This window comes from Melospiza melodia, chromosome 1 (assembly GCF_035770615.1).
Source record: "Melospiza melodia melodia isolate bMelMel2 chromosome 1, bMelMel2.pri, whole genome shotgun sequence".
In the NCBI taxonomy this organism is placed as follows: domain Eukaryota; kingdom Metazoa; phylum Chordata; class Aves; order Passeriformes; family Passerellidae; genus Melospiza; species Melospiza melodia.
Window position 1 is genome coordinate 80,473,063 of NC_086194.1, and position 14,275 is coordinate 80,487,337.

Below are 14,275 nucleotides of genomic sequence, written 5' to 3' on the forward strand. Positions count from 1 at the left end.
GAGGCAGCTATGAACACACTCGGAACTGTTAGAGAATGCCTAAAATAAAAAGAAGTTGCCAAGAAATTCAGAACGTATCATTTCAACAGAAACAGTTACAAAAAAAAAAAAAAAAAGGCAGCTGTAGAAAATAAAAGGAAAGTGAAATCTTGAGATGTTCCAGTTGCTTTTAAAAAAGAGGTTTTTACAGAACATTAACTATAAAATCGCTTTTGACAAAATTGCCTGTCAGATCTTTCAGTCTTTGATCAGCTAAAACTCCCTACAGCTTTCAGCGGGAAGTTTTGTCTGATGAAGGTGATAAATCTGTGCCCTAAATACTGTTTCCTAGCCTTCGAGAACCTCTCAAACTTATTATTTTCCTGTACCTTCCAAAATTGTACCTTTCAAAAATTTAAAGATGACACTATATCCACTACATACTCAAACATTCGTGTATTCAGTGATATATGTCACTAACTAACAGACATGCATTTTCTATTAAGAAATTATATTGTTGATATTAAGAATTTATTTTGCTGCATGTAAAATTTTCTAACTTCAAAATTCTACTGAATTTACTGGTTAAAATAAACACTTCTTTAAATACTATTGGGGTTTTTCCCCCTTCTTTTTTTTTTATTTTTCCTTTTGGGAGGGGGGAATAAAATGCAATTCAAAACAGTCAAGAATTATTTAAGACTTCTGCATGAAGTGCTGAACCTGTTACACTGTTTGGGTTAAGATCAATATTACATAGCTGTTGCTAGACAATACTAGACTAATCCTAATGGTAAATGCTTCTGTAAAAACTATCACTTTGTGTTACAAAAATATCACAGAAGATAACATGATTCACCACAGAAAAAGAGCATACTGGCAGCAGGTATCCTAAAGCATATGCTGACAATCCCAAAGCCTCCCAAAGTGAATGAAGTGACAAAGCAGGCTTCCAAACCACGTTTTCCATGTGCGCTCCAGCTCCCGCAAAGCGAAAGCACGCGGAGGAGTACAGAGCAGCAAGGCATCCAACACCCAACACGCTTTCCTCTCTCCTGAGTCCTTCTGAACTAAGACAACTCAAACAAACCCTTATTTACATTACAGATTTGCACTTTAAAAATCAGGGAGACAGATCCCCTGGTCCTTGCTCAGAATCCGTGGAATGCCCTGGTTGGTAGTACCGACCATGCAGAGAGAGATGTCGTTTCTCCAAAGGCTTTCACTGGGAACATTTTCCAGTGCTTATTTCCAAGCATTGGCAGGCCAAGTAACAGTTGTGTGCTGTTGTTGTTATGGTTATGATTATTATTACAGCTAGTACTTCAAATATTGCTACTAAGTGATTGCAAAGGAGGATTGATCCTTAAAGAAGCTGCTAACTGTGTAGCTCCCCTTCCAGCTTTTATCTATATATCGGTATTCTTTTGTTTAAGGAGAGCTTTTTCTAAACAAACCTCGCACAAAAGGTTTCAGTAATTAGTGATGGATTCAGGCAATATAGCCATTCAAATATGGCTGTGCTCTGATCTAGAATGAGCTGATCAAACACTAGAAAGCTAATTATTTCAGACACTGTATAGTGATCACTAAGCCCAATGTGAACATCTACAACCAAAACAGGTATTATTTTGTGCATTGGAAGACAGTTTCATGATCTCCATGTATCAAAGCAAGTACATATAACACGTGAGCTTTTCAAAGCAACCTTAACTACTGGTGCCCACCACCAGGAGGTATTGATGTGGACCTGTTCAGCATTTCAAAATAATAAGCAGGCTAGTGTACTTGTTCTCAAAGAAACAGCAGTTTGCGTTTGAAATATAATTTGTGAAAAAGTATGTGAGGAATGCAGCAATGTAGTTATTTCTTGGATAATCAGTGCTCAGCTCTGCTCTCAATGAAATAAATGGTTAGTTTTGTGCTGTCTCAGGGGGACCAGGCTCCTGCCTGTACAAAGTGGGGACCCACAGCTCTGCTTCCCTCAACTCCCATACCTTAAAAATAGTGATAATACTTTTCAAATGACTGATCCAAGTTCATTCACCTCATCATCTATCTGCCTTGAAATAGTTAAGGGCTCTTTTAGAAAAATATTTCAAATAGTGACAAAGTGCTGCCAGGGGTTTTCTTCCCTCCAGTTCAACCTCAAACTAGACATACTACGAATCTCATCACAGCACTTTTCATTTCAGATAAATTATTCTGGCTTAAAAAAAAAAATTCAAACAAATCTCTCTCAAAGCTTCACTTCCTTGGACAGGCAGGCAAGCAGGTGACACAAATGGCATGAAAGTAAATGCTGCTTTGCCATGGGTGATGGTACTTTCCTGCACAGCACACTGAGGCTACTAAGATGCTTCACAGAATGACAGCCTGTGGTCTCAATCCAACAAGTCCTACTCAAAGGAGTAGCCTTTACTCACATCTGAAACAGTGCTGAATTTAATAGGATTGAAAGAGTACAAACTAGCCATGCAAACAAGCGCTTCCGAGGGTAAAACAAGAAAGACTAAAAATAACAACTGATAAATATTTTGAAATATATACCTGTACTGGACAAATGGGCATTGCCTCCGTATTTCACAAATACAATTTCTAATATCCCTTCAGTAGTATGTACTGATATGAAAGCACTAAGGCACTGTATTTGTTGTTGCTTTTGAAGTGTAAGTCCTCACTGAATTCAACAGGGAGTAACGCTTAAAAGCATTCTACATGAAAGGCTGGTTTTGATTCTTTGTTAAAACTCAGTCACTTTATGAATGACAGAAATCTATACCAAAATTTAATCACTAATTCAGAATATTAAAAATTTTAAATGCTAAAATATTAAGCTACAAATTAACTTTGGTTTCTTAATCACAGAATATGTCTATTGCAGGAAAACATAGAATTTTTCCACACTTATTTATGCATTATAGCTTGTTTTCACTTTCTGATGTATTACAAAGTGATAGAATTTGTTAGGTAGTGAAAAACTTAATCTCTTTCCTTTAAATTTCCTGAAGAGAAACAATTATTTTTGTTATTAAAGTGAGGATGTGATACAGCAAAAATTTTCAAGGACTTTGGCAGAATTAAACAAGCACTTGCTTAATCTTACAGATATGGGTTGAATTTTGCAGTTCTTAGTTACACAAAAGGTGTTGAATGGGAGTTTTGTCAAGCAGTCAGGATCTCAGCCACTAATAACCTCTCAGTTATTTTCTTTTTCTCATTAGTAGTCTAACAGCTAACACACTAATCTGAAGCTGCTATGGGATGCAAGATGAATTACAGCACATCAAGCTTCCCCTGTGAAAGCAGGTTAAAAATCTCAGGCAGCATCTCTCAGATGCCACCCGGGCCGAGCTCCTGAGCAGGTACCAGCCCATGGGGCCACTGCGGTTCCAGCAGCGCTGGCGCTTTGCAACACCGAGCTCTGGCCCCAAAATCAGCCCACAGCAATTCAAACAAAGGCATTTCGAGACAGGCACTTTGGGGTGGTGATACCTGAAGCCATTCAGGTGCTCTGGTGACTCAGTAAGGGAGGTGCAAGGAGCTGATGCCAGGAGGCTTTGCTCTGCGCCCCAGACTAAGTGTACACACCAAACGCTTTTTGGGCAGGAGCAAGGAGGATGGTGTTAGCCTGTTCCTCAGTGCCCAAGGAGAAGGGAGACGGCTCAAAGGGTGCCATGGCTCCTTTAGTCACCTTTGGGAAATCTGCAGAGCTGAGAAAAAAAAGTCCCTTCAAACGTGCATCCAACAACTGCTGATTACGCACACAGAGGATTTGTAAGCCTGGCTTTAGTAATTCTGAATTTTTATTGCCGGCATAGGTCTTTCTCCTCTGCCTGAGAGGTGAGCTTCTTACATGATGTGAAGGGAAAATATAACGAATGGGTGCTTCAAAAATGTTGCTATTTACTTTTGTGAAACAGACTGAAATTAAGCATCACATGCTAGTCAGGTCAAGTCTTAAAATGTATGCTGCTTATTAAATGCCCCCTTTTTTAGGACTAACTGCTTCCAGTGTGGAAAAAGCCCCAAGCAAATACTGAGTTTAATTTTTGCTCCAGAATCTTTTCCTTTTGTCCCATCTTAAATCAGTTCTAGTTCCACACAAGTAAATTAACTTAAAAGAGCCTTTTCAATGACATTAAATAAGGACTGTTACAATAAAATTATCTCTGATTATTCAGTATTTTGTTTTTCTGTTATTCTATGTCATGGAATCCTCAAATTATGTGTGATTTACTTGGGTAAAATCAAGGAAGAGAATCAATGTTTCGTTAGGCTTGCGCATATTCTAAATTGCTGATACCTTCCTGAAACATTCAAACAAATAGGAATCCAAAAAATGTGGGAGTGAAATATTTTCTGAAGCTTCTTTTTAGACTATACACAATAATGCAAATGAAAACATGAAAGAGTGTTGTATAAATTACTATTTTTTCTACATTCAGAGCTCTCTAATGGAGAGTTAATTAATATTTTCTAAATGTAGTAATTTCTTTCAGGAAAATAAAAAATCACTGAGAAACAGTGTAAAAACTGTGAAAAAGTTTCAGAAAAAATGCATATGTTAGCATCAACTGAAGCTAAAATGTCTGCTAACTATAAAGACAGATGTATAAAATGCTCTCACATGCAAATCCAATAATCATTTCAAAGTGCAACTCACAGCATTTTGTATATTTAAACAAGCATTATTTTAAACAAAACTGAGCCTAGTGCACTGATACAGGACAATTATCCTATCATCAGAATACTTATTTTTCCCCAAGCACAGATTAAATATAGCAACAACATATCCTAAAAAAAAAAACCCTACATTTATTTTAAAATTATTTTAATTTGGAAACAGTAGTCTTGTAGCAACATATTGATTCTGGAGAAGAACAGTACTACTTTTGCCTTAGCTCTATCATCTCTTACAATTGACGGAGCTGTTAAAGAAAGTTTTCTTAAATTGTTAGAACACGTTTATTTTCTTGCAAATTAATTCTTTTTAACTCTTTATGATAGCTTTGAATCCCATAAAGAAAGATGAATTATCACATACTGAGCCCAAGCTGTGAAACAGGAGGAGACAAATAGAGACCCCTACTGTGTTTAACAATGTAGAAGAAATTCCAGACTCAAAAGAAAAATTTTCTGTCCTTTTTCTCAGCCCACAAAAGCTGTTAGCACGGCTTTGAACAGTGGAGGGCACTCTTGCTATGCAAAACCCGGCGCTGACCGGGCACACTCGGTTAGATCCGTTCTGTAGCCTGAATCTCAGAATTTGTTGAGTAACAGCCACCTGTGGCACAGGCACTAGCTGTACTCTGGTTAAAACATTTGCAGTTTCTAATCTGTGCAGCGAAGCACTTCACTTTATCAAACACTGGGGCCTTTCTCTGTGGACGCAGATGTAGAACAGATGCAAGCTTCACAAATTGTAATATCTGTGCAAGACATCATATTAAATAAGACCTGTGCTATGTTTTCCAAAGTCATATAAACAGCTACTCGGTTGGCTGTTATGGCATAGGTACAATAATTTCAAATTGGGCAAAATTCGTGCACAAATAATGTGGGTGTCTGTGGGAATTAAGTTTATTTGGAATGTATCAAGTTTTATTGGGAATCCTAAAAAAAAAATAAAATCGAGGTAAATACTTCTAACACAGCTGATATAAAAAAAAAAAAAATTTAAAAACCAAACCAAATAAACTAGAAGAAAGAGGGGGATTCTGCATCTGATTCATAGAGATTCTGCATCGCTCTCCTTGGAAAGTGCATAATTAAGTACATCCTAAACTACACAACTCTTAACACCCTGCATGAATTAATGAAGCCAATCACTTTTTGAGCAAGCACAGAAAGGAAGACAAATTTGGTTTTGGAGGCTTGCAAGACAAGGAGCTGATGTGAGGACCAAATCCTGCATCTACTAAATATCTCAAAACTGAATTTACAAGTTCCAGACTCCTTTGAGTAAAATTACTCACAGCCAGGAGTACTTGAAAGTGCAAACCTGGCGCAGTTCAATGCCAGTTGTGCAGCTCAGTCATTCTGGTCCTTCACCATTCCATACACTGCAGTACAGCCCAGGATAGCAAAGCCATAATGATCTGGACAAATCCTTTAGCTTTCATCATTTCCAGCTTCGGGGTCATTAGTGCATCAGCAAATTCATAAATGAAAGCTATGGAATGGCACCAGGAGACGGGGTCTCCTGATACCCTGAATGACGAGTCGGTTTTGATTATCCGGAACAAAAATACGGCAAAACCTGCAGGGTTAATTAAGCAGCTCGAGATGCTGGGCTTCACAAAAGAAAACCTTTTTCCTACTTTAAGGACTGTAAACACTTATGCTGAACTAGATGGGCATTTGATAAGCTGTACAGCATGTAGCAAACTCCGAGGGATCTCTAGTTAACACTCAAATTCAGTGTTAACACTTAACAGAACAGTGGTAAGCCGCGCTGCCAAGGTCAACCGCACAGATGTACTAATTGTATTATGAGCTTGACATCTAGCGGCCACCCCTGGCAGGGCAAAGCAGGCAAAGGTTAAATCAGCAAGCCTTGTCAGAGCACTTCTAACTACCCACCCTCGGGGAGAGGAGACCTGGGGGAGCTTTCCGGCGCTCCCGGTCCCACCTCCCTCCGGGCCGGCATTCCCGGGCCTGCATTCCCGGGCCTGCATTCCCGGGCCGGCGTTCCCGGGCCTGCGTTCCCGCCGTGCGAGCCGGCGGGCAGCGCCCACCTGCGCCCGGCCCCGGCCTCCCTCCGTCCCTCCCTGCCTGGCTCCCGAGTTTGGGAATACCTCCGGTGCTCCTTCTGCAGCCCGTGATGGCTTTCGGATTGCCGGGGGAGGAGGGGAGAGTGATGAAACTGGGGCTGCGGGGGCAGGAACGCGCCCCACGCGTTTGAGGTGTGGGCCCTTCTGAAATGCTTATTGCCGCTTTCAGCGTTAGAAAGTGGCAAATAAGCGTTTCAGAAGGGCTTTTTGTAAAGGTCTAGTTTACACTGTAATGATAAATACTGTTCAAGTGTGCTCGCTTTTTTGCACCCTAAATATAGCAAGGAAATAATAAAGCCCCCTCTCTTTAATCCTCTATCTCTTCACGTTTTAGCTCAAAATAAACAGATTTTTCAGTGTTGCATTAAGGTTTTCTATCACCCTTAAAAACATCTATCGTTCTGGCTTTCATGGTTTTGAAGGGTTTTTCCTTGATAAGAAGAAACATTCTCTAGTCTAACAGCACTATAACTGAACTAGCTCCTGAAAGTACATTTTGGCCTAAATTCCCTTTTTTGAATTAATGGACAACCTTCACTACATTTAGTAGGAAATTTTAAGAATGTAAAAGAAGCGGGATTGACATTGATATATAAAATTCAATATGAATGTACTGCTAGAACGAGATTTACTAGTGCTTCCTCTGGGAAAAAATAAATGTAGAAGATTACTCTCATTTTACAAATACAATACAATAAAATAAATTATTTTTATATACTTTATTGCAGAAACTGTGTCAGTACTTAACTATTTTAATGTCATGCCTGACCTGGTTTATTATCAGCAAAAGTGATTGACTCATGCCCTGGCTGCTGGATAGTCAACAGATATGCTTGTCTATGTTTGGCAGACAACAAATCAAATGAAGGAGAGATATCAGGAAAATCTTCCCAGGACTCAGACTATTTTTCAAATGGCACTAATAGTCTTTATTAATTAGTTTATTTTTAAACTTTTTCTAATGCAATATGTGTTTTGAATTGTAGTTTTTTCTCTGTCTTAGGCAAGGAAAAGTAATTTTCAACAGTTAAATGTATGCATATTAATAGCTTAATTACACAGAATTTAAACAAACACCTTTCAAAATTTCCTCCCTCTCACTCTGAAAAAAGTGTCTTAGTGTCTGCCTCAGGAGATGGTAGGACTTCAAGACCAGAATCACTAGATAAAGTCTAACCCAGTTTTGTCTACTTCCATTGTTATACATATATCAGCAAATTGGCCGTTTGCTGTAATTTCCTTATTATTGCAAATATTTTTCTATGGCCAACGCAATTCAGTGCAGAGTATTTTTAAAATTATACAAACACAGATGTTACATAGTTTGAACGTGAAGTCTCTACTGTAATGGCAAAAGTATTTATATAAAGTTTCAATTACCATTTCCAATCAAAGGGACAATTTATAGCCATACTAATTTGGCCTTTATTTTTCAAAACAAAAAGCCTTCTCTTACACTTGCCTCAGAACAAACATTTGCAAAAATCACGTAAGTTTTATGTTTGCTGACGGCTGCTTGTGACTTCTCAAGTTTGAAATGCAGCAGTGTCTAAGCAACAGAGAATAGCTCAATTTCATACGGAGGAATGTCCCCCCAACATTTGTTTTAAGCCTCCCTATATGCAGATGGAGTGACCACACTCGCATGAGGCTGACTGCTACATATTGAGCTGAGTCTTTGCTGTAGCTGAGCCTGTGTGTCTGTGGACATACTCCAGAAGAATATAAAGTGCAGTCACCAAACTGCCCAAAACTGTGCAGCCCATTCCCACTTTGCCAAGATTAAATAGATGAATTAGTTTAGACTATACTGTACGTATTGAAGAATGGGAGAAAAAAGAGGTCCAATATTTTAAAAAATGACTGAAAAAGGCACATTAGGAAACTCTTTTTACACAGTTCACTACAAGGTATCCCTTCCACCTCAGGCTAAACAATAATACATCTTTGCCAGAAACTTCACATGAAGAAGTCCAAAGCACCATTTGTCATCACTCTTACAAGAACCTCACTTGCACACTATAGGAATCACTTTTCAGCACCAAAAAAAAAACAAAAAAGAAAAAACAACAAACCAAAAATCCAATCAAAATAATAATAATTTAAAAAAACCGAACAAAACTCCCGCAAACAAACAAAATACTTTCTATTATCCCTACCTTAAAAATACAAATGCTATGTCTATGGTTTAATTTTAAAATTAAATGGAGTTGAAGAACGTTTATTGTATCTACAATTCTGATTCATTTGTAATCTGTTGAATTAAGCAAGTGTATTAGAAATGTAATTCCAGCTATTACAATGCGTTACATTTACTGAGAAACTGAGATTATTGTATTCTACAGGCAGTCATCTGAGTCCTGCTGCTGCTGTTTTTAAATTATTTCCAGCAGATCTTCTCATTTAGCAACCTCAAATTGTGGGGGTTTTAATACATATTTTTGTTCACTCTTCTACAGTGCAATTACTCAAGAAATATATGGCCATCAGCTGCTTGTTAACATTTCTTTTCAAAATTATTTAAAAATATATTTTTAGCATTTCACTTTTGATTAACAATTTCAAACAATTTCGAGTGTATATCTGTAGTTGATGACAAACTAATTGTCTTCAGATTTCCAACAGTTTCTCACCACCATGACAATGTCCTGTTTGAATGCAATTTTGTTATGCTGTAACCCAAGCTGGCTATAAAATTATTTGCTTCGATTCTAAAACTTTTGTGATAACATTAGCATTAAAGTTCTGCTGTGACCAGTCAACTTAAAACCCGGCCTAATGTCTGTCTCCCAACCTGCACCCCAGACTTCCATGTTTCTCCCTGTTGCTATGGATGTCCCTTCACTGTGAGGATTACATTTATGGGACATTAATTTTTAAATGCTTCATTTTATAATATCTATTTTGAGGTGATATTAAACATGATTTCATTAAATTAATACTAAGCTTCATTTGCTTAGTCTTGCATTAACTCCTTTGGAGACAAGGAGCAAAATGAGTGAAAAGGCTACACATATGAAATAACACATATGAAATAATACTGCTTAAACTGTTTGCTTTCTTAAAATGGCAAATGTTCTTGAGCTGTGTGAACTATTTTTGGCCTGTTGCAAAATATACTCAGGAACTGTAGCAATATCTTGATCACAGCTGTGAACAGAAACGAAGAACACTGACTTGACAAGAAGTGTTTTAATTCATGAGATTTGGAACTCTCATTATATCTGGCCTATAAAATTGCTTTCAAGTATGGCAATCGTTAGGCTTCCTAATATAATGTGTAAATGATTTACATTACACTAATGTGCACTAGATAGCCCTCTGCTCCTGTAGCTTGTCTCCACCTTGTTCGCATTTCTCAAATGAAAGTGCAAACCCAACTTTAGCGTGTTAATTGTTAGCCATCAAGGGTTTTACTCTATTAATTAAAATATGTTTTAATGGAAGGAAACATAGTACATTTTGATAACAGCCTTCTAAGGCTGAAAAGTATTTTTACATTGTTGCATTTTAGGGCTGCTGTGAAAGCCGATTTTGTGCTATTCAGGGACCACAATAATAACGCTTTAAAATTCCTCACTGGGATGCAATGTAGTCCTTTTGATGGAAAGACTGTCTTTCTCATTCGGCAGAAATAAATCCATTCATTTGATCATGTAGTCATTGAGGGCAATACAAAACAAACCAAGTGTGAGAAATTCTATGTGATGAAGTAAACAAAACAAAACCCCCCCAAAAAGGGGAAAAAAAAAACCATTTCCATGACAAAAAGATTCTTTGTCCTTAATCTACCCACCATATGCAAGCGTTTCTTTTTAGCATATCTCTTGTTCTAATCTCGGGTGACATGGCTACATAGATAAGATTCACAAAACAAAACAAAAACCTAGTTTAACAATTTTTTTTCAATTTATTAACTCACCAGGAGTGTCATAATGAAGTAGTGGGGTTTTATTTCCCTGTATTGAAATGGATTCAGAGCATGTAAAAGTTTATAATGCTAATGATAAATTCTTGGACCTAGAGCCCAAGCCAACAGAGATGGCCTCAACAAATCTTGCTTTCATAATAAAATACTAATTCTTATCTGCCTGTCTATATTAATTTATTTTACACGACCACAGTTTCCTAAGGAAAAAAAAATTTGAAAATGCACATCTTTGCTTCTCCACTGTGACAGAAGGAAGCATTTCTCTGTGTGCCTGTTATTGTCAACCCAAGTGGGTTTTCCTGGAGCAGTGGCAAGAACCCCCTTAGCAGCTTTGGACAGTGTGGGACTTGCTCCCTGCCTCCCCAAACACCCTGGGAAGGAGTGGGAGGCTTAACAATTTCCCAGTCTGACAGATGTTTTAACCTTATGAAGTGGATTCACGCTGCCTTAAGCTTCAGGGCTGTAAAGTTCAGATACAATAGTCAAAATCCTCCTCAAGCTTCAACTTTGCAGCCTTTCTCTCCCCACAGATGCAACCTAAGAGTAATTATAGTTTTAAAGCAGGAGAAGTACTTTTTTGTTTTCCTTTTCTAAGGGGGAGAGAGAGAGAGGAGATAATATAGTGGAGCCAGGGGCCTACACAGAAAGCAGAAAACATTTGGGATCCCGCTTGGTCATGCAAGAAACTAAGAAATCAGTGGGCTCTATGTAAAGAGGAAAAGAAAAACTTTCAAGTGGAAGCTCTCAACTTAGTCCAGGAGCAGAGAGCATGGGCTGTGGTGTGCCTTTGCACGCTGCAGCGCCAGGGACTACTAAGGAAATTAAAACTAATTAAAAAAAAAAAAAAAAGGAAAAAGGAAGAAGCCTGCAGCTCTCTATCTGAAAAAAAAATTACAGCAAAGTGGAAATAAAGCAGGATTACAGTCCAAATCTCTCCAGCTTTGGACACTTGTTCACTAGCAACCTGGCAGCCCAGATGCATAAAAGCAAGTGTGCGTGTGCCTGCGTGTGGGGAGGAAGAGAGGAATGGCGGATGGGCGAGAAAATAACCCTTTCCCACTGCTTACAGCCGGCGCGACAGGGGCTGGTGGCGGTGGTGGCACTCCATGTCACCTACCACTGATAATAATTACAGTCGCAGCAGAGCCAGGAGGCGAAGGGGGGAAGGCAGCGCAGGGGGGAAGGCTAAAAACTGCTGTTGAATCCTCTCGAAAATAATGAAACCAACTCCTGTGGCCCCGCGCACCCGAGCGGCCCTGCCCGCTCCTGCCGCGGTCCCCCCCGGTGCCCCGGGGCGAGCGGGGGCAGCGCCCGGGGCAGCGCTGGCAGCATCTCCGGGCAGCGGCCGCCGTGGGGCCGCCCCGGGGCCCGGCAGCCCGCGGGACCTCCCTGGGCCCCGGGCAGGGCACCCCGGCCCCGGCCGCCCCAACTTTGCTGCCGCCGGAGGGGCGAGCGGAGCGCGGCTTCTGTCCGCTCCGAGCCTCCGCCGGGAGGGAGCAGGAGGGGGAAAAGGGGACACCCAATAACACGGAGAGAAGGAGCGCAGCGGACAGGAGGAGGAGGAGGAGGAGGAGGAGGCAGGCGCTGCTCCGGGGCGCCCGTTCCTGCAGCTGCTCCAGCCCGGGTGAGTGGGGAGGGAGGGCCGAGCCCCGCCGCCGAGCCCAGCCGCGATCAAAGCGCTGGGAAGGCCGGGAGGTTGCTGCTGGGAGGGCTGCTTAGGCAGGGGGTGGGCTGCAGAAACTTGGCTAAACTGCGAACTTCTCAGTTCCGCTGCCTCTTTCCCCGGCTGCTCTAATTCCCATTCTCCCGCTGCAGAGTAATTGCGCTCCCATGTTCATCATCACCATAAATTCACCTATCTCCATCCGAAACACACTCACAAAAAGAGGGAGAGAGAGAGAGAAGGATAAAGAGGCGACGGGAGCCCTTACCGTGCTCAGAAACTACCTCTGCTTGTAGCTCTTCGTCCGATTTGAGGTGCTGGGGTTTCGCTTGCTTTCGACGAGACATGCTGCTAACTGAGCCGTCTTGACTCTGCTTTTTGCAGAGGCATCAGCGACGTGGAGGTGGCAAGGAGGGGGGAAGGAATTGGGAACGAAGGAAGGGGGGTTTGGGGACTGCAAATAACTGTTCACAAATAAAAGTCGAGTTGCAAAACAAACCAAACAAACAACAGAAAAGGCAACCAACACCCCGGGGAGGGAGAAAAAAAAAAAAAAAAAAAAAAAAAAACAAGGCAAGGCTAAGCAGCCAGCCAAACTGGGAGTGAGTGAGTGAGTGCGCGGGTGAGCGGGGGATGAGCCGGGCGGGGAGTGCGCGGGGCGGCGGGGAGTGCGCGGGGCGGCGGGCTGGGGCGGCTGCGCGCAGCGCGCATGGGGCTCAGTAATTATGATTGTGAATAATGCATGGCGATTAATGGTGCTGGGGGCGAGCGCGGATTGGCGCGGCTCCAGCGGACTCAGGCTGCATATGTAAATGAAGGATGGGGCTCCGCAATTAGCCGCTTCGCTCCGCCAAATGATGCGTCTCCCCGGCACCGGCAGCGCCGCCTGCGAGAGGCACCGACCGCGTCGGTGGCGGCGGCAGCGGCAGCAGCGGCGGCAGCAGCGAAGCACACACGCACCACGCAGGAGGGAATCTGTTTTGCACACACTTTACACAACATATGTGCAAGGTTCACTTGTTGGGAAAGGTCACGATCTTCGCTTTTCTGTCTGTCGTGCTTTCTTCCCCCCCGTCTCTCAGTTTCTTTTGCTCTGCTTTTCCCCCCCCCTTTTCTTTCTTCACATCACTCTGTGTCCTCTGCTCTCTCGGTCTCGCTTTCCCCAGAAGTTGGGCTGCAAGGCATCTGATTTCTGTGTGTGAGTAATTTCTTCCCAGGAGGAAAAGAAACTTTTGTGTATGCCTTTTCCTTTTCTTTTCGGTGTGCTTTCTTTTTCGGCGTTGTACTGCTCTTTCGCCTTGATCTTCACATGCTTCTCTTTAGCTCTTCCTCCATCCTGTCTCCTTTCCCGTCGCTCTTTCTGTCTCCCCTTCCCGGCTGACTTTTGTTCTCTCCGCTCTCGAAAGCGCACGCACGCACAAGCAGAAGACCTTGGGCAGTTTTGTCTTTCACCTCTCCTTCCTTCTTCTTTGTCTTGCAGCTTCTTTCTCCAAGCAGAGACTCCCCGTTGGTGGTGGTGGTCACTTCCTGTTGTCCATTGGTAGGAAGTTTTTTTTTCTTTTCCCTCTCTCTCTCAGGTTGTAATGACTTTTTGTGACACTCCTCACCCTTCCGCCCACCCACCCCCCCGGCTCAGCCGTGTGTCCTGTTAGCTAATGACAGCGGGCTCGCGTGTGCGCCGATGAGCAAGTCCTTGGTCTCCAGCAAATAGTACGGATCGTCTCCCAGTTTTGGGGGGTGGGGGTGGCTGTTGTTGTTATCGCCGGGCGATCCCCCCTCCCCTGCCTTGCCTCGTTCTCAGCGGCGCCGCCAGCTGCTCCCTGCGCGGCGGCTCCGCCGGTCGCTCGCCTCCGCTCCGTGCCAAGGAGCGCTGCGCGCACCGCGGCCGCTCTTGATTTCGGGCAGATAAACTTTCAAGTTTGGGAG

At 42.0% G+C, this 14,275-nt stretch overlaps 1 protein-coding gene across 4 annotated transcripts in view; it reads right to left on the bottom strand.

Annotated features, from left to right (window-relative positions):
* The window catches only part of SALL3 (spalt like transcription factor 3), a 25,635-nt gene extending 12,636 nt beyond the window's left edge, over positions 1-12,999 (bottom strand). For 3 of the 4 annotated variants that reach the window (XM_063159601.1, XM_063159619.1, XM_063159609.1), the window contains exon 1: positions 12,618-12,999. In XM_063159601.1, coding sequence (XP_063015671.1) covers positions 12,618-12,696 — 79 coding nt within the window. In that variant the 5' untranslated portion in view covers positions 12,697-12,999. The remainder of the gene's footprint in view (positions 1-12,617) is intronic. The other variant, XM_063159592.1, reaches the window with a different exon arrangement.
* Between the last annotated feature and the right edge of the window lie 1,276 nt (positions 13,000-14,275).